General features: G+C 37.6%; 1 protein-coding gene across 10 annotated transcripts in view; it reads right to left on the reverse strand.

Annotated features, from left to right (window-relative positions):
• CCDC66 (coiled-coil domain containing 66) overlaps nucleotides 1–20,109 on the reverse strand; it is a 62,679-nt gene extending 42,570 nt beyond the window's left edge. Inside the window, exons 1-8 of one of the 10 annotated variants that reach the window (XR_010412519.1) lie at nucleotides 19,541–20,109; nucleotides 17,662–17,726; nucleotides 16,997–17,022; nucleotides 8,236–8,680; nucleotides 6,401–6,566; nucleotides 6,116–6,219; nucleotides 3,862–3,983; nucleotides 3,099–3,200 (exon numbers count right to left, since the gene is read on the reverse strand). Coding sequence is in view for 9 of the 10 variants with exons in the window: in XM_045862148.3 (XP_045718104.1) it covers nucleotides 3,099–3,200; nucleotides 3,862–3,983; nucleotides 6,116–6,219; nucleotides 6,401–6,566; nucleotides 8,236–8,680; nucleotides 16,997–17,022; nucleotides 17,662–17,726; nucleotides 19,541–19,551 (1,041 nt within the window). In the remaining variant the exon portion in view is untranslated. Of the gene's footprint in view, nucleotides 1–3,098; nucleotides 3,201–3,861; nucleotides 4,021–6,111; nucleotides 6,220–6,400; nucleotides 6,567–6,925; nucleotides 7,072–8,235; nucleotides 16,168–16,996; nucleotides 17,631–17,661; nucleotides 17,727–19,540 lie in introns of those variants that run through there. The other 9 variants (XM_064595018.1, XM_045862148.3, XM_045862153.3 and 6 more) reach the window with 9 other exon arrangements.
• Nucleotides 20,110–21,419: the final 1,310 nt, after the last annotated feature.

Genomic DNA, 21,419 nt, shown 5'->3' on the forward strand with positions numbered 1-21,419 from the left:
AAACCAACCCAATTCAAAAATGGGCAAAAAAACGGTATTTCTCCAAAGATACAGAGATAGCCAATAAGCCATGAAAAAATGTTCAACATTACAAATCATTAAAGGAAATGTAAATCAACACTACAAAGAGCTACTACTTTACACTTATTAGAAGTCAGCTATTATTCAAAAAAAAAAGTTGGTGAGAATGTGGAGAAATCAGAACCCGTGTGCACTGCTGATGGAAATGTACAATAGTGTAGCAACTATGGAAAACAGTATAGTAGTTAAACATAAAATTGCCAAATGAAAATTGGTAAACATCTGGGGTGTCTGGGTGGCTCAGTCAGTTAAGCATCCAACTCTTGATTTCGGCTAAGGTCATGATCTCAGGGTCACGAGATCAAGCCCTGCATGGGGCTCTACAATGGGTGTGGAGCCTGCTTAAGATTCTCTCTCCCTCTCCCTCTGCTCCTCCACTCTCCACACTGCCCCTCATACCCCACCGGCTTGGGTGTGTCTGTCTCTCTTAAAAACAAACACTCTCTTTTTTAATTTTTTTTTAAAGATTTTATTTATTTGACAGCAAGAGACACAGCGAGAGAGGGAACACAAGCAGGGGGAGTGGGAGGAGGAGAAGCAGGCTTCCCACTGAGCAGGGAGCCGGATGCGGGGCTCGATCCCAGGACCTTGGGACCTTGAGGCAGCCGCTTAACCGACTGAGACACCAAGGCGCCCCCACTCTCTTCTTAAAAAGTGGTAAAAATTTAACAAAAAATTTAAATATAAAATACCATAGGATCCAACAATTCCACTTATGGGTATATACCCAAAGTATTGAGAACAAAACCTCAAAGAGATTATTTGTACACCAATGTTCATAGCAGCATTATTCCACAATAGCCAAAAAGGGGTAACAACTCAAATGTCCATCAACATTTGGATGGATAAACAAAATGTCGTTGTTATATATTTAATGAAATACTATTTAGCTTTAAAAAGGAATGAGATTCTGATACATGCTACAACATGGATGAACCTTGAAAACATTGTAAGTGAACTTTGTCAGACACAAAAGGGCAAATATTACATGATTCCACTTAAAGGTATCTACAATAGTCAAAATCATGGACAAATTAGAATGGTTGCCAGCAGTTAGGGGGAGGGAAAAATGGGGAGTGTTTAATGGATACAGTTTCAGTTTGCAAAGATGAAAAAATTCTGGAGGTGGATAGTGGTGATGGCTGCCTGACAATGTGAATGTACTTAATCCCTCTATACTGCACATTTAAAAATTATTAAAATGGTAAATTCTGTTTTGTGCATTTTGCCACAATTAAAAAAAAAAGGTTAAAAAGGAATAAAAATAGAATTTTTTATTGGCCAAATGCAGAACTATGGTATGGTGGTAGCAATAAGAAACTTAAAACACAAAAGTAGTTGAAAATTACATAGTAAAAAAGAATGTATGGGCTGAACAATACCAGGAAGAGAATACAGGGCCATTCCACTGGGGGAGGAGGGGTTAGATTGAGAATCAAGAAAAGAGAGGAAGGGAAGCTGGTGAGATGACTGACCCTAAACAGTCTCACAGCCCCAGATGGATCTGCTTTGTACGTTACAAATAGAGTAAACCTTCATTGAACACTTGCTATTTGTCAGTCACTGTTCTAAGCACTTTATATGCATTACCTTGTGTTTTAACAAAATTGGCCTTGGTGACTCTGCCTCCAACTAAATTTCTGCTCCTCTTAATTACATGAAAAGGTTAACTTGATATTCAAATAATATAAATAGTTCTGGCTATGGCTTGGATTTCTGAAACCAACTGTTTTTAGACATTTAAGAAGGGGGGTTTTTTAGTTATATGGTTAAATTCATTTCCCCTCAATAGCATCTCTCCAATATCTTAACACATGCATACATAAATGCATAAAAACTGCATTTAAATACTCTGAGAATGAGTAGATAATCATACTCTTTAACCATTGGTTGTCCAGCCTTATAGTGTGTGTTTTACTTTCTAGTCCTTCTCCCATCCCCAACTCCCATCTCTACTGCAAAATATAATTTTATTGGTTTTTTTGGATTATAAAAAAAGATGTATGCTAGCATTTAAAAATATATACAAAATGTAAAAACACCTAAAAGTCACCTCAAATGGCTATTTATTTGCATTAACAATCATAGTATGAATTATTCACAGATGGCACAAATTAAGCAATATAAATGATATACTAACATTTCAACCTAAATTTTTTTTGCTAACTGGAAATACTTTACAATTTTTAGTATTAAATATTCTTCAGTCCTAATATTGAAATGTAAATAAGCTAACAACTGATTCTTACCAACTTCATGAATAGTTTTAGTTGTAGTTTTTAGTAGTATCTGCATGCATCAATTTTTAAACTTTACACTTAAAATTATCATCCAGGGGTGCCTGAATGGCTCAGTCAGTTAAGTGTCCAACTCTTAATTTTGGCTTGGGTCATGATCTCAGGGTGGTGAGATCAAGCCCTGCGTCGGGCTCCACACTGGGCAGGAAGCCTGCTTAAGATTCTCTCTCCCTCTCCTTCTGCCCCTCCCCCACTTAAAAAAATTATCATCCATAACTATGGATGTTTGCAAAATGTCTTCTATCAAGGCTAATTTATTGCCTTTCAATAGTCAAAGTGCTTTCAGGAATGTGGAAAAGTACAATTCAGATTTCATTCCTTTTGTTAATGTAAAATTATTAACAACTATAAGACTCTTTCATATAGGCAAGTCAGCCCTATATAGAGCAGAACAAACAGCCATGAAAGCCATGCAAACAATCTAACCTGGAAATTTCTATAAGAAATCTATCAGTGCTGAAAATGTCTCCCATCAGAATCATCCCTTTAGGTTACTACATTATTTTCACAGTACATTTGTTAAAATGTAAATGTTCACTAGGAAGGAATAATTACTATATATATAAAAAAGAAACAGTTCATAACTTTTTTAAATTTGAGCATAGTTCCCTCAGTAAAAATTAACTGGTAGTTAAGTCCACTCTTTCAAGGAAAATAGGTAATATAAAGATCAAGTACTAAAGGGCTTATATATTCAAAGTAATGACACTTATGACTTACCTCTAAAATCTGACTAGCTCTAGGTAGTGGGTGCCCATCAGCCTGGACCATTGTTATCTGAATGGGAGACTGTGAGAGAATGCTGGAAGAGCTAGCACAAGTCTAAAAACAAAGAGAAAACACGGGTACTTTTTCTCTGTATAATATTAAACACAGGCAAAATTTAAAGGTCACTAAAACACTACCTAAGGGACACCTGGTGTGTACTTATGCTTGATAAGTAATCACTTATGTCCGATATAACCTTGTGGCAGATACCACAATGTCAGTGGTAGAGTTTCGTGGTCATCTAAAAAATTGCAGAGCTCTTTTACAAGAGCCTAAACGAGGTGCCTCAGGCCTCTACGCTCACGTACATAGTAAGATAATTTACAGAATGCCAAAGAGAGACCAGATGAGGTCATAATTAAATTCAAAATAACATTGTTTTACAGTAACATATGAAAAATAATTTTTAAAAAGCTTTATGATATGAACACGGCTTAGCATTTTAAAAAGTAAAATTAAGATGTCTTATATTCCAGGGGCGCCTGGTTGGCTCAGATGGCTAGGCATCTGCCTTCGGCTCAGGTCATGATCCCAGGGTCCTGGGATCGAGCCCCACGTCTGGCTCCTGGCTCAGCAGGGAGCCTGCTTCTCCCTCTCCCTCTGCCTCTCCCCCTGCTCATGCTCTCTATCTCTGTGTCTTGAATAAATAAATAAAATCTTTAAAAAAAAAAAAGATGTCTTATATTCCATAAATGCTTCATTTTGATACTCTTACCTTAGATTGGTCAAGAATTTGAAATTTTTCCCATACTATTTTATCACTTTCAAATTTTTTCCACAGATCGTTCCGTTTTTCAGAAGCTTCTTTTTCTTTCTTCTTTAAAGCAACCTGTTCATCTACAAATAATGTCCTTTTTAAAAATATGTACAAAAACTGTAAAAAAAAATCATGTAAACAAATCATGACCTTAAAGAGTGCAGACTCCAACGTAGATCTAATCAAAATTGTTTTTTAGGGAGATTAACTCACAAGACAGAGAAGAATTTTAAGAGATAAGGAATAAAACATTTAACCAGAACCAAACTTAAGTATGGCACAAATGGATATAAAATGTTTATTATAATTAGCAATAAAAATCAAATTTTTCAGAACAACATATTTTATATTATGCAAATTATTATGAGGTTCTACTGTCCTGTAATGTTTATTCAGTTATAATAAGAAACTGAAAAGATGGGGCGCCTGGGTGGCTCAGTCGTTAAGCGTCTGCCTTCGGCTCAGGTCATGATCCCGGGGTCCTGGGATCGAGCCCCGCATCGGGCTCCCTGCTTCCCCCTCTCCCACTCCCCCTGCTTGTGTTCCCTCTCTCGCTGTGTCTCTCTCTGTCAAATAAATAAAATCTTTAAAAAAAAAAAAAAAAAGAAACTGAAAAGATAAACCTCTGGATTCAGAGAACCCTAGAATCAAATACAAGTTCAACCACTTCCTATCTATGTAACTGTGGGCAAATTGCTGTTCACCTTCCTAAAACTCAGTTTCTTCTTCTGTAAAATAAGAATAGTGTCTATTTCAGTACAAGGCCTAGCACAAAGTAGATATGTAATAAATGTCAGCCACTATTATTCATAACTGCTGAAGAGTAAAAAAACAAAAATCTTGTGTCTAACAAACTGATATAAAAACTAGGCCCCCAATCATCAACAGTTCTTAAAAATTTAGAGATGTATAAACTTAAATTTCAAGAATATTAATGAAAGCATGACTTCAACAAAGAGAGATGTGCTTTTCTTTTAACGGGATCAAATAAAAGAAAGCAAACTTTTTAGATAATACAGCATAAAACACTTCAGTCATTTCCAAGTAGTTCCAACCAACTTCAGAAGTTTCGTATTACAGTTTGATAAGGAAAATTTGAATTGAAAGAAAATATTTAAAACTGAAAAGTATGATATACACACATCAAATCTCCAAACCTTCAGATATTGCTACCATACATTTAATTTCTTCAAACTTTTGTTACCTTTACTTCCAACATCTATTCATTCCCAATTTCTTCTGCTTATCTCTTTTTTTTCTATCACCTGTTTCAGCAGCGTTATGACTGCCTCAGAGGACTTCCTAGTTGAGTGGAGGGTGAAGCCCATCTTTATGCTTCTAGTACAGTTATTCTTTTTTTTTTTTTAAAGATTTTATTTATTTATTTGACAGAGAGATTGACAGCGAGAGAGGGAACACAAGCAGGGGGGAGTGGGAGAGGGAGAAGCAGGCTTTCCGCCGAGCAGGGAGCCCAACGTGGGGCTCGATTCCAGGACCCTGGGATCATGACCTGAGCCGAAGGCAGACGCTTAACGACTGAGCCACCCAGGCTATTCTTAAGTACAACTGCTACTTCACATATTTTCCAAATTCTGACACCTAGACCATTAGTCTAGTCCAAGAAGAAGAGTTTCTTAGTTACTATCAATATTTTAAGACCTTAACAGAAATGATAAATTTTTATTATAAGGTCTATAGGCTGATAAAAAGCAGTAAGTTTGTTTTAGTATGGAATATACTTACTGATACCATATTAATGATTCTTGATCAGAATGTTTTATTTTAAAGAATGAACTCTATTTTTAAATAAAACCATCTTTAAATCCATAGGATTTCTATAATGGAAAAATATGAAAATGAATTCTCAGGAAATGAGAAAAGTTTAGGAATCTTTGACCTCCAGAATGATACTGATGACATTAATGCTTATTGCTCACCTCTGGTCTTCCTGTACACACTAAGAGACTACCAGACAAAAAGACACAACCTAAAGGAATATAAAACCACAAAGCTTTCTACATATTGCAGCAAACTAGTCTAGATGACAAATGTTATAGGTGCCTCGTTAGCACAGTAGGTAGCGTGTCAGTCTCACAGATGACAAATTTATAAAACAAGATTTTTTATGGTATCATACTGAAAGATATAGTTCAACCTCAATATATATTCTTAAGGCAACAAAACTATAATAAAAGGTGTAATAATTACCTACCAAGCTCTTTCTTCCACTGGGCTTTTTTTGCTTCCAACAAACTTCTGTCACGTTCTCTTTCCCCCAGAGTACTGAATATGTCAGCTGGTTTCCATACATTCTCTCTAAAACAACACAAAAAATAACAGAAATCTTGTATGTTTCTATACAAGCTACTCCATGAATATTAAGTAATAAACGTAAATAGCTCTCAGTCTTCAGAGTAAATATTTCACATGAAAAGTCAAGGAAAAGCAAAACCATTTTCACAAGATGACTCCACAATAACAGATATGAGTTACATACATGGCAATTTTCTGCTCATACTGCTTAGATGTCTCTTGATTTTTATTTAAAACAGATTTATTTTCATCCAGGACAGATGAAAGAGCCTCAGTTTTTTGGAATACTCCCATAATGTTCTCATCCTCTGGCTGATTGGAAATACTGTTTAAACGTAGACTGCCCTGACCTAGGAGGTAAAAATGCGTGTTTTAAAATGAACACTAAAATTGCATGTATTACAATACCTTATTTTGGCATACTGCTACACACTTTAAAAACACTGCCTTACACATTACCAAAGTATTCACCTCTCACAACAGTCCTTCAGTGGGTATTATGATTCCCTTTTGTCAAAAAAGGAAACTGAGCCCAGAGGTTAAATGGTCCAGAGATACGGCCATTGCTATGTAACCTCTTGTGTCTAATATGAAAACAAACAACAACAAAAAAACTTCCATTTACTCTTGCTAACAGTATTTTTACAAATAATATAAAACACCAATCACAACTTAAAGAATGCAAATAGGTTTATGAAAAACTCATTACCTTGTCCTTATTTTTCTCATTTAGCTGGAAAATCAATGAAAACTTATCATGGACCACTGTCTCTACGCCTCCGTTGTATCTATTCCAAATGTTTTATACAGGCTCCTATGCTTGGCTCAGAAATTGTTCTAAGTCTTCTTAATGTGCTAGTTTTCCCAATGAGGAGAAAGTGTATTTAATATGCAGGTCATTATATGATCAGACAAATTCTGCCTTCAACTTTGTTGATATTGATATTCTCTCTCATTATACGTAGTAAGTTTTTATTTTTTGTTCTCTAGGCTACAATTCTAGCTTTAAAGACCTAGCTCCCTCATTTTACAAAGAATAATCTAGACCAAGACAAGATAAATTACTCCAACTTGAAGACTTTGGGAATGTATAGAAGCTACCTGGTCCCCAAATCAGTTGTGGGGCCTCTTCCTGGTGACTGTTAATGTTATTTTTATTTATTTCGTTATAGCCTAACAAAATTTTAATGACATTTCTACTCATTAATTCCTTAGCTCAAAGCTAAAGAAATCAGAAGACTTTTAAAAACATAATACAATGCCCTAATGAAACAGAAGACCTGTAACATTCTTCTACTCCTTCCAAGTCTGTATTGTTATTGTTAAAGATTTTATTTATTTGATAGAAAGAGAGAGAGAGCGCGAGAGAGGGAATACAAGCAGGAGGAGTGGGAGAGGGAGAAGCAGACCCCCCGCAGAGCAGAGAGCCCAATGCGGGGCTCGATCCCAGGACCCTGGGATCATGACTTGAGCCGAAGGCAGATGCTTGACAACTGAACCACCCAAGCACGCCCCAAGTCTGTATTTTATATTGGTTAAAAAGATAGTGCTGCCAATCCTTAGCATGGATTAAGGGTCAGGAAAAGTACAATGGAGGGGCCAGGAAAATAATCCTTTTCAGCAACTCAAGTCAAATATTCAAAGGTTCCTTCAATTTCACTAGAAATACTATAGTGATTTTTTACAACATTTTATATAATTATTTTTAATATAAGTAAAGCTTTCTACATTTTGGAATAAGTACATCTTTTTGTACTAAGATCTTTAGAGTCCACAGAACTGGGTTTCTTAAGGCTATGGTACCATGACTGTAATATTCTGAGCATTAACCTTAAAATACGGCATATTATAGCTTTTATTGAAAGTAATTTTGCACAAGAATGTTCTCTAAAAGAATATTTTAAAAGATTGTTACATGGTAAATTAGAATTTCAGAGGCACAGTTATGTAGAATGAAAAATTCTAAAACACATACTGGTAAAATTAGTATTAAAAATTAAAACTTCAGAAAAACCTTACTTGTTTCCTCCTTTCCATTTTCAATCAGGGAAATGGATTTATTTCCTTGGTTCACAGTCATCAAAATCTGTTGTAGTTGGTCTTGTGTTAGACACACCAAACTGCTCTTCATATTTTCAGCTGTGATGTGTTTTTTGCAAAGCTTCTGCTTAGCTACTACAGATGTATTTATGGTGTTTCTAGTCTTCTGTATATTGGGGGTTGCAGGTGAAATCTCTTTCTGGACATAAAGACAGTCTTTATCTACATACTGCTTGCATAAATCCTTAGTGGGAGAAAAAGTCATACTATTTTTTTCACCTTTTGCCAGTGAAGTTTCTGAACCCATTCTCTTCTTTTGCAAAAGTTTTCCACTCCTGATACAAGTATTTTGTGTTGATTTTAGAATGTATCCAGTTTGTTTTGTTCTTAAAGGACATTTTGCAATCTTGGTCTTATTTCCCATCTGTTAAAACACCAAAAATTTATTCTTTATAACAGCCCATGAAAAATCAACAATTATCTTTATATAATCTGTGATGTCAGGCCTCTAAATTTTTTTCCATTTTGCTGTTAAGACACTATATCCACGAGACACTAACATATAACCTTTGCAAATCTTCATTGAAAGCTTCAACAACTGGAAATTATTTTATTTCAACATAATCAATACAGAACTTTTATTTTAGTTGTTACAGGACATCTCCATTCTACTCCAGCTTTGAATCTGTCATGATTATATCACTCAGACCACCTCTTTTCTTTATAGGTATCTATAGACCTGTGAGTTAGTAATATAGATTAGTTATTTCTTGAATAACTTAACTTGTGGGTCAACATCCTTCTAACATAACTCCTATCTTTTTTTTTTTTTTTTTTTTGACAGAGAGAGAGACAGCGAGAGATGGAACACAAGCAGGGGCAGTGGGAGAGGGAGAAGCAGTCTTCCCGCAGAGCAGGGAGCCCGATGTAGGGCTCGATCCCAGGACCCTGAGATCATGACCTGAGCCGAAGGCAGTCGCTTAACCAACTGAGCCACCCAGGCACCCCACATAATCCTATCTTATTAAGTGCTTTCATATCCACATAGATCATTCTTCCAACTCCCTGGCCTCTCATTTCCTTGAACTCTGTTCCTATATTCTTGTCCTCCATGCTACCTCAGCTACTCATTCTCATAGTGATAGCTTATACTAACCTTGTAACTACTCCTAACTACAATCCCTCCATAATCTGTTTCAAGTATGGCACAATGACCAACACCCAATTTTCCCTAGCTCACTTCCTTGCATATCCCAATTCTGATAATTCTTTAACTCAGCTGGGATATAATCTATTTATCCTACCACCTTCCTCTTGTCCTCCTTTACCAATCTTAAATTCCATGATTAACCAAAAACCACCACCATCTTCTATTCTCAACTGCTCTGCTCTGACATATACGCTTTGCAAATCCCCAGACTGGTAAAATCTAACTCTTCACCTACTCCGTGCCTGCACTCAGGAAGAAAAACACAAAGCCACAATATCTAGTTTCACCTTAAATACATAACCCAAAACAAATGGGCCCTTCATGCTACTCAGCAGTTAGACATTTTGCAAATTCATTTACTCTCTCACTCTTTCAACAATTTCAACTTTCTCCTCTTTCCCAAAACGAACACTTTCTCTTTCATACTTATTGTCAGCTGAAGATCTTGATCACTATTGCATTGAAAATCTTACAGAGAAGCATTCAGAAAAAAACTTCCAAGTTTCTACCACTAAATCTGTACAAGCATCAGTACTCCTACAAACTGCTTACACTCCTGTTATTTGCAGATATCCCCATAACCCTTTCTTTCTCAGGGATCTCTGCCTAGCAATTCTTTGCTTTCTCCTGAATCAACTGTTTCTTTCCTGCTAGATCACATCTTTACCGTCTTTAAAAATACATGATCCCACTTTCTCATCTCCCACAATCCCATTCCAGCCAAGCTCTCACCCACACTCCACCAAAACTGCTCATCAAGGTCATTTTAATAACTTTTTACGAGGCATTCAGTGACTGATCCTTAGATCATCTTACCAGACTTATTAGCAGCATGTGACACAGTTGATTATTCCTCCCATTTTGAATCACTCTCTCTATTTCCTGAGGACTTCACAATTCTGGTTCTTGCTGTTCCTTTTCAGTCTTCACTGGCTCCCTTTCCCCCAGACCTCTTAAAGTTGCTTAGTCCCAGGATCTCTTAGCTCTAACTTAGCTCATTCACTTGCTAATTTCATCTACCCTTGTGGTTCTGAGTATTATCCATATGCTGACGACTCCCAAACTTGTCTCCAGGATGGACCTCTCCTCCCCTAACTTGAGGTTCCATTGGCCTATCCAAACACTTCCACTGTGTTATTAATAGCCATTTAAAACAGCATGCCCAAAACCAAACTCTTGATATCCCACATGCCCCTAAATAACCTCCTCCAGTTTTTCCCATCTCAGCTACCTATGACAAAAATTTTGGAATTATCGACTATTGTCCCATATGCCACACTTGTCATCAAACCTTGTTTTGCTCCATCTTCAAAATATATTCTAAATCTGACCACTCCTGAACAACTCTCTTACCATCCCTTTACTCCAAGACATTAGCTCTTGCCTGCATTACTGAAAAGCCTTCGGATTTCTTCCTTCTGCCCTTGCTCCCCAGTCTGTTCTCAACATAGCAGCCACAGTGAGTACCTTATAGATTAAGTCAGATCATGTCACTTTCTTCAAAAGCTTCTAATGGTTTCCTATCTTACTTAGGAGGAAAAACTGAACTTCATAATATGACCAAAAAAGACCTAATGATCTGTGCACTCTTCACACTTTATCCCCTTATCTGATCTCTCTGATCTCATTTTCTATCTTAGCCTCCAGTCACATGGGCTTCTTGGCTATTCCTAAACCTCCAGTTTTAGGCCTTAGCACTAGTCTATCCCTCTAACTGGGACATTCTTCCTTCAGATTCTACATGATGCACTCACCTCCTTCAAATCTTTGCTCCAACATCACTGACTCAGTAAGGTTTTCTCTGACCACCCTATTTAAAATTGTAGGTTTCCTGTTCCTTTTTTTGGGTGGGGGGAGGTTGTAGCAGGTTTCCTGTTCTACCCTCATACTCCCACCTACCTAGCACTCCCTTTTCCAAAGACTGCTGTGCCCCTGAAGTAACTGTGCCTCTTCCCTTTCTCTCCTTTATTTTTCTCTATAGCACTTTTCATCTTGTAACACCCTATATTTATTTTGCTAAATGTATGCCCGTTCAACCCCTTTTCCAATGTAAACTCCCTAGGGCAGAAATGTTTGTATACTTTGTCCAGTACAGAATAGTGAGTGGAACAGAGTAGGTGTTCAGTAAATTTTTTATTATCCTCAACTATACTATTTTAAAAACTGAATTATCTCTCTCTCCCATATTTGTTCCCCCTTCCAAAATATCCCATTTCTGTGGCACTGTTGTTCTAATCTCTCAGACCAGTAAGCATGGAGTCATCTTTAACTTTATCCTCCTTCACGGTCTTCTTTAGCTTATGCACAAGTATTGGTCATTTCTTCCTTCCAAATCTTTTTCTCACCATTTACATGATGATAAGCCTAAATTTAGGTTTTCATTACCACACTACTAGATTACTGCCTGCCTATCTCATATCTTTCCCCTATTTAATCCACTGTACATTTCAGCGAACCCAATTAAACTAATTCAATGGTTGTTCAATCAAAATTAACTGCTTTTTATGTGCTCACCAATATGGAAAAGTGCTAGTGGTAAAGATTAATAAGATACTTGCTGTCAAAGAGTGAGGTAGATACCACATGACTTTCACCCAGCTTATATCCCAACTCCCCTTGTCTTTCAGTAACTTACAAAATATATAACCATACTTTGACCAATACCAATCCTATTTCACCCTACTTTTCAAAATATACCTGTACTATCAGCCACAAGATCTGTTTATTATTCTCTTCATCTCATCTACATCTTATTTGTTCCTGGCTTTAGGCTTTTGATAATTCCAATACCACAATGTAAAATGCCTTTTTACCCATCCAACTTGTGGCGATTTTTAAAAAGTTTTTTAAAGATTTATTTTAGAGGGGGAAGGGAGGGACTGAGGGGGAGGGAGAAAAGGAGTCTCAAGCATACTCTGCAATGAGTGCAGAGCCTGATGTAGGGCTTGACCTCACAACCCTGAGGTCACAACCCGAGCCAAAATCAAGAGCGGGGGACGCTCAATGGACTGTGTGACCCAGGTGCCCCTGAGGCTATTTTAATGTAACTAATTCTCTAAGTGAGAGGTGGCAACCTCAAATACCTACTGTAAATTAGGCTTGGTAGGAACTGGGATGAGCTGAAGAGCATTTTTCTATCTAAAGGAGGCAGCCACCATTCAGAATCAGCCTACACCACCAAACAGGAATCTGAGTCTACTTGCTAGATTACCCAGTACTTCAAGAGAACCAAAAATGCCAGATTCTACATTAAATTTTCCTATTTTTAGATACTGACAGTTCACTCTAGTTTTTGAAAGCCAGTATGTGGATTAAGCAAATTATCAGGAGATGGCACGTAGCTTATACTGCTCAGCCGTACCACCTGTCTCTAACTACGATGTCACCTTTCTTTGACTCATACTGGCCTTTTTTGGGTCACTGATAGTTGAGCATTTCACATCTCTAATCAGTTGCTCAAACTGCTAAGTGCAGTGCATACCATTACGTATCTTGGAAGTCTTTCATTTCTGTCCCCTTTTTTCCATTTCACTAACCACCAAACATGTTCAGGAACTCCTGAGACTCTTCCTGAACTGTAACTGGCCCATAACCAGTCTCCCCATTATCATCTGTCCTTCACCCTACACACAAATCAAGGAAGTTCAAACTCTGTGAGTATACATTTAAACTCTAAGACTGTAACCCCCCCGCCCAAGCTTAATGTTCTACACTTCCCCAAGATACACACTATTCCCCAAATGCAAATTATGCTATTTTGGTGTTTTGCCCACTATTTTCTGAGCTTAGAATACACTCCCATACCTCCGTACCTATAAATAACTGCCTCATCTTTTAAATTCTAATTAAAATGTCACCTCCTTTTACAAAGCTTTCCCTGGTCTCCTCAAGCCACAAAGAGCTGCTCTTTGCAGTGTTCTCTGCCTTTTATAATCCTACCATGGCATACATTATAGTCTACTTGTATTGTATAGTGATTTACCTGACTGATATCATCACTTCCAGAAAACAAGGCCTAGGTTTTACTCATTTTTTTCCTCTGTCATAGAAGAAATACAGCCAAGAACGGCACCCCACTAAAATTTTACAGCTTTAATAAATCCTTGTTAAATAGAAACCTACTAATTGGAGCTCTAATTTAAGTAGAATTATCCTGCTACATTCCACTTACAAAAGAAAAAAATATACCAAAAAAATCTTCTAAAAATATTTAATAAGAAGGGGAGAGGGGACAATGCCCTGGCATGAGGTCCATATACATTCAGCTCAATTCTGATTACTTTTTTGGGGGCAGGGGGGGAGGGGCAGAAGGAGAGGGAGAATCTCAAGCAGGCTCCACACCCAGCTCGGAGCACAAAGCAGGGCTTGATCTCACAACCCTTAGATCATGACCTGAGCCAAAATCAAGGGTGGGATGCTTAATTGACTGAGCCACCCAGGTGGCCCCTGACTATTTTTTGTAGCTGAACAGCAGGAAAAAAACAATGAATGGGGCCAGCAAAAAATCATGAACTACCAAATAAATATTCAATTATATTCAGGTTACTTAATAATAAAAAGCAATCTAGCCCAAATAATTCCCCAGGTGTTTACTGGATCAGGTAAATTTTAATAGATCAAAGAGTCTTCATGTCATAAACATTTTTAAGTAGCAAGTTGCTCTTTTAACTAGTTTTAATTCTACCAATATTTTTCATAATATAAACAAAGTCCAATGCATTTGTTTAATATTGGCTGAGTTTATCAATTATTTGGGGCCAGGATCCCAAGGCTAGAATCAGAGAAAATAACATTTTAAATTATAAAATATGCTACCTAACACTAATATTGTATATACCCTTTAGTGTGTCACTACTCTGATTCTCACATGTAGAAATTCCTGTGAAAAATATTTTTTTAATGTTTTATATTTCAACTAACCTGTGAGACAATTTTAAGCATAAGAATTTGGAATTATAAATTATTCATGACACTGAATCCTTAATATTTCTCTCATTTCTCCTCCTTATAGGTAACCATCTTTACTTCATATTCCTTACCACAGATTTAAAAAAATACAGAAGGGATTTTGAAAAAATTAAGAGAGTACTCTGACCACACATGTGTTAAACTTGATGATGATGAGAGTTCAGTTGTGTCTAAAGAGCACACTATGAGCATGACAGTAATTCAACCTGTGAGGAAGGGGAAAACCAGAACTGTAGGTAGGTGCTGTAGTCACTCAGGAACTTCTCCCAGTAGAAAAAGAAAAGCACCATGAAAAGAGAATTCACCAATAACTTATAGAAACGAGAATCCAACACATAGCTGCAGAACTGAGATCTGGGAGATTAAAAAACAAATTTAAGCAAAAAAAAACAAGCACTACTGTTTTTGCTTTTTTGTCTTCTGTAAAGAGCAAAGAAAGAAATGAGGAGGATTTCAGCAACCCCTATAAATATGGGAAGAGAAGCTCCTTAAAATAAAATCAATATAGAAGGGAGACTTAAGTTGCACCAGTATTTTTTTTCCAGCTTTATTAAGGTATAATTGACAATTAAAAATTGTATATATTTAAGGTGTACAACTTGATTTAACATATGCATACACTGTGAAATAGTCACCACAATCAAGCGAATTAACATATCCATCACCTCACATAGTTACCATCATCAGTATTCTGAAGTCCCCAAAACAAGAGGAATAAAACCAAACAATTTGCTCTAAGACAGTAAATAATTTAAGATCAACATCGGCTGAGACACATTATTCCGGAAAAAAGAATCCTAGAATAAAACATTTCTAGACTGCTAGTAGAATCTTGTAATGATTCTATCAAAAGTCCAAAACTAGTAATTTTGTTATAGGCATGAAAGGAGACCACCATATTAAATTGGTTAAAAAGACAATGAAATGTCTTCACAAATGTGGTGATTAAAGCAAATCCATTAAAGACATCAATAGGGGCGTCTGGGTGGCTCAGTTGGTTAAGCGACTGCCTTCGGCTCAGGTCATGATCCTGGAGTCCCGGGATCGAGTCCCGCATCCCGCATCGGGCTCCCTGCTCGGCAGGGAGCCTGCTTCTCCCTCTGACCCTCCCCCCTCTCGTGTGCTCTCTGTCTCTCTCATTCTCTCTGTCTCAAATAAATAAATAAAATCTTTAAAAAAAAAAAAAGACATCAATAGAAGGGGAAAAAGGTGAAAGAGAACAGAGGCCAGGGGAATATGGAAATCAACTACGACAAGCAGCTTTTTATCTAGGGATCTCAAAAAGGGGTGCAGTATTTGTTAATGTGATTCAGATATAATAATTAGTTGCAATATTTTAATAGAGCAGGACCTGGGGCGCCTGGGTGGCAGAGTCAGTTAAGCATCTGACTCTTGGTTTCAGATCAGGTCATGATCTCAGGGTCGTGAGATTGAGCCGAGAGCCTCATGTGGGGCTCCGCACTCAGTGTGGAGACTGCTAAGAGTCTCCTCTCCCTCCTCACCGCCCCCTAAAATAAATTAAAAAATCTTAAAAAAAAAATTTTTTTTTTTTAAAAATAGTGCAGGACCAGGAAAAAATATACAATTTGTATTGTGACTAAAAAAAGCACACAAGGTATATAGCTATATACCATATTTAGAAAGAAATAACTTTTATAAGTAGCATGTGGAATTACTCTGATTATCGTCACCCATTTATGCTGGATACTCAAGCAACTTCACCTTGATTAAACCTGGAAAAAACAGCAAAGTCATCAAGAGCTCAGAGGTGAAAGGTGCCACATCATCCAAACTGAATTCTATTCAAGATACACAAAGAAAGACTAAGTTGTTACAAAGATAAAAGAGGGCTACAGTAAATTGTGGGAGAGTTGAAATTTCTGCTGATAGTAATCTAAAAATGGAAAAAGAAATAAAGAACAAGAAAAGTAGGATATCAGAAAGTTGTTAAAGTGGTAAAGGCATTTTGGGTTCCTGATAAAAATAATGTAAAAGGAAAATTATCATTAAGCTCAAGTATGGTTTCTTAAAGGAGAAAGCAAAATGCATATACGAATCTGGTGAATCAAATACACCGTTTTGGTGTGGGAAAATGGAATTTGAGTATGAAAAAAAAAATATTTTCATTTTAAAGTGTGAATATATATTTTTAAAGATCTCAGGAACTGCACTGTCCAGCATAGTAACTACTAAATTTACATTAAAAATTAAATAAAATGAAAAATTCACTTCCTTAGTCACACTAGCCACATTTTAAGTGCTCAATAACTACACATGACTAGTGACTGGCTACCATCTTGGAAAACACTGATCTTAGAACATTACCCTCATCACAAAAGGATTTATTGGACAGCACTGATCTAGAGACAAGAGGTTCTATATGACTTTTTAAACTGAAAAATTATGATCCTATTTCTGTGAAAGGACCAGCTTGAAAGCAAGACAATAACTTCTCATCATTATCCCATACCCCTTATAATATATTGACAGGAATTATTTTCAAACCACTGTAAAGAAAACCACATTTTACATTCAAAAACCAGGTCACGTCATTTGGCTTACCTTCACAGAATTTTTTGATTTACATTCTACAAAAGAAAACAATAATTACTTAACTATCAAACAAAAACATACTAAGGCAGTCACAAAGGAAAATTTTAATTAGCATTGTTTTAAGAAGATACTATAAATATTAACCCCCAATGCATTAACTTTAGGCCCTGTTTGAGTGTTCTAACTTTTACAGTGTAGTGCAAGTATTTCTATTTCATTTGTTTATTTTCCAAGATAAAACTATAAACAGATCAGAGAAAAAGAAAATAATGTGAAAAAGAGGACTACCAAATATACGGAGTTTTAAAACTAATACTAAAAATGACTTTAGCAACTGTGGGCTTATTACTAATTTAACTTTCTAGAACAACACACTTTACATGCACAGAACATAATTACAAAGATTTTACCTAAATTATTCATTAGGCAACATATTAAACATGAAATATACTGAAGCATTAAATTTTATGAATAAATACTGACAGTGGTAAGCAGTGATGTAATCTGACTTTACTTGGCTAAAAATAAATCTGAGAAAGTTAGCCAAAAAACCGCTTTTTGTAAAATATCATTTAAATATTACTCTATTACAAGCAAAAAGTATATTGAACTCGTATAAATTTTATGTAGGAATTTAAAAGTTAATATTTTAGATTTCTGGTAACACAGCATACCATATGGAGACAATATTAACTTGGTTTTTCCATCCAACAATTCAGTTTCAAGCTTTAAACCATCTCTGCAAAATAAAAGAAAGTTGTCATTTTTAAGAAGCAACATTTTAAATAGAAATGAAACGCTCATTTGAATCTTGAAAGTAAATATGTTCTTTTGAATTTATACAGGAATCTTGTAAATAGTAAGCCATTCTTTTAATAAAAAACGTTTTCCAATCCGAGATAAAACTAAACAATAGAGGGAGAAAATTCCTGAAACTTTCCAATAATGCAAAGAATTTGTTATCTTTAACAGGACACTTCATTTTCTTACTGATAAGCAATAAATCCAATCATCACAGCATTATTTAACTCTTACAACTCTAGACTGGAAAAAAAAGTGCTGTTACCAAAACTCCCCACCTAAGTTAAAGGAGCAAAACGTATTTAACTATTTACTAGTCTCTCATAATTATCTCATGACTAACACATTCTATGCATGCTACAGCGTTAATTTGAAAGTGAACTATTACATTGCCACCAGGATCGATGACTTTTTGAGCACAGCGACAGTTTGTTACTATCACAACAATAAATCTGTAATAAACTTTGGCTGCTCTAATTTATTTGTGCATGTCCAATGCAAGGGCACAAAGTAACAGGAGACACTGCCAAGGAAACTTGAACGTAAGATCCTAATAAAAACTCCACTGAAAACAAAAACAGTCCACATTTAATCACTGTTTCCTAAGAGAGGGGGGAAAAGGTGTGTGTCACTAAACATCAGTAGGGACGTAAGTGATGTCCAAGAGACAAAATTAAATCCAGCGGGCCAGACAAGGAAGAGACAGGTTGGGAAAGGTCTGATTAGGGAACAACGAAATTTGCAGTGTTGCTCAGTAGAGGCCATCAAAATACCCCAACTTAAATTTATCCAGGTAAAGCACTGGAAAAAATGGGTTTTAAAGGTTCCCCTGGGGCAGGGTTAGAACAGTTCACGTTTAGGTCGGTGAAACTGAACAAACAAAAGAATGAACCCGAAAAGTACGTCTGTTCAGCATTATTGCACCGTAAACTTCTTCCGGGGCAGATGTCTTAGTTTTCTCTCTCCACATTCTAGGACACAAAATTAATTTGCTAAATGATGTGCGACAGTCTGAATTTGGTGACTTTTCTTAAGATTTTTTTTTAAATTTATTTATTTGAGAGAGACAATGAGATAGAGAGAGAGAGCATGAGAGGGGGGAGAGTCAGAGGGAGAAGCAGACCCCCCACTGAGCAGGGAGCCCGATGCGGGACTCGATCCCGGGACTCCAGGATCATGACCTGAGCCGAAGGCAGTCGCTTAACCGACTGAGCCACCCAGGCGCCCTGGTGACTTTTCTTAAAATATCAAACCTCCCAGTGCTGAAAACCCTGCAACAGTCCTTTTTATTCAACCACTACTTAACGAGGGTCTGTTAAGGACCAAGCACTGGCAGTGCATCGATTCCTCAACACCCGGTTCCTAGCATTTCGAGCGTTAAACTCATCTGGGCGTTCACACGACGCCTACAAAGACGCCAAAGCCAGAGGCGCTAAGGACGGGGGCCTGGGCCAGGATTTCTCCCGGGAAGCCGCTAAGCTTTATCTCTCCATCTGCCCTCCCCGCTTAGCGCCTCTTCTCCCTTTCCACCCTGAGGTCAATGAGAGGGCGGAAAGGAGGTCCCGAGCAGATTTACCCCGTTAGGATGTGGAAAAGCGACAGCGGCTGCAGCAAAGGCCGTCCCGGGCCCCCCGCCCCCCTCCGCCTCACGGAGCCGGGCGCAAGCTGGGAAGGTGTTCCACGAAGGGCTCCAGGGGCCAACCCAGCTCTACCCCGTCTTCGCTAAAGACCACCCTTCCCGGCCCAGCTTACCCCAGGTTCATGGCCTGACCTCTCGCTCTCGCCACAGGACGCGTAACCCCTGTGTACGCCGGTTGCCGCCGCCGCTCAACAAGCGTTGCGCCGATTGGACACAGTGATACCGGCGAGCCGGAGGACGGACCAATCAAAGTTGGGCGTGCTGGCGGGTGCGCTCAGCGGGGGCGAGGCTGCAGGGGCGACCGCCCCCGGCCGCCAGGCCTGAGGCTCTCCGCCGTGACACTTGGGTACTGGGGGCGCTGGTTCCTCGGAGTTGTCGCACCCCGAGTTCGCTCGGAGCTCTCAGAGAAGTGCCTCAGCTCAGGTGTAGGTAGCAAAAATATGGAGAAACAAAAAGCATAAACCTTTTAGGAAATGAACACCTTCCATATTTTATATTTGCAAGAGAGGTTATTTGGGTATAAAATAAGTTGGAGGGCAGGGCCGGGTACAGGATTTGTCTTGTTCCTGGCTTTGACCTCCGCATGAGGCCGGGTACATTATAACTTTTTAAATTGGAACAATCCACAAGTACTCAATAAATTCAGCTCTTTTGTGCCATACAGAGATCTAAGCACTTTGTCTATTATTGGAGCTTTACAACATTATCCCTGAGGCGCAGAGAGGTTAAGCAGCTCGTCCACGGACTATCAAACAATTGAACCCCAGAGCCGGTGTCCCGAGCTAGTGTTTTATGAGTCTAACTCCGGCTGGCTCGTTCTTAAAAATCTAAATTTAAACGTCATTTTCTCCAAGAAGCTCCCCTGGAATCCGCTAGTGGGTAAATCAGGAACCCCCTTTCTGCGCCCTCCCCCCATCCCTGCCCTTCTGATCCCCGTACTAATGCATTTGAGATCCCGTGTCAGAGTGAGCTCCGGAGGGGCAGGCAGTTGGTGTCTTACATACCTCCGTAGCTGCAGCATGTGACACTGAACAGCGTAGACAGTAAATAATTGTGAAATGAAAGAACAGCAAAATTAAAAATGCCAACAACTTTATTAAATTTGACGGAATGCTATTTCATGATGAGGATTATAATGCAATTACTAAAAGTTCACAGTTTTTTTCATCTGTCTGCTCATAAGATTTTTACAAACTATAGTTGTAATGAATGAGGCACGTTGAATTCTCAGGGTACATTCTGTGAAAACTCAGAGATCTTTTAATATTCCTTTACGTACCTGGTCTGTGGAAGATATACTTAAATAAACATTTGTTAATTAACTTGACTGAATAAATGAACATGTACCAATGTACATTTGATCCCTTGCTTTTGTGTGTGTGTATTTTTTACGGAATACTTACCTGTGTGTAGGGAAAAAAAAGGCAAAAAGATTTAAACCAACATGTTAACAGGAGTATTTCTGGGAGATACAGTGGTGTGACTTTCAAAATGTTACTTTGTTTCTAAGTTTTATTATTATGAAAACATTTAAATAAAAAATGACAGAAGGGTACAATAAACACCTATATATCCTCTACCTAGATTTGATGATTGTTAAAATTTTGCCACATATGCTTTCTCTCTCTTGCTCTCTCTCTACACACATGGGGGCAGGCACACCCATACACTGCCCCCTACTACACACCTTTTTTTGCATCACTCTTTGCAAGTTACAGATGTTATAACACTTTGCCCTTAAACACTAAAGCATATATCTCCTAGGAATAGAAAGTTCTCTTATATAACCATGGCACCATTATTGTACCTAAGAAAATTAGCAATTTCATGATAACATCTAATAATGTTCTGCCTGTATTTTTTTCTTTTCTTTTTTTTTTTTTTTTAGATTTTTTTTTTATTTATTTATTTGACAGAGACAGAGATAGCGAGAGCAGGAACACAAGCAGCGGGAGGGGGAGAGGGAGAAGCAGGCTTCCCCCCGAGGAGGGA

This window comes from Mirounga angustirostris, unplaced genomic scaffold (genome assembly GCF_029215605.1).
Source record: "Mirounga angustirostris isolate CCGP_5_RB_7025 unplaced genomic scaffold, mMirAng1.0.hap1 SCAF_1, whole genome shotgun sequence".
Lineage (NCBI taxonomy): Eukaryota > Metazoa > Chordata > Mammalia > Carnivora > Phocidae > Mirounga > Mirounga angustirostris.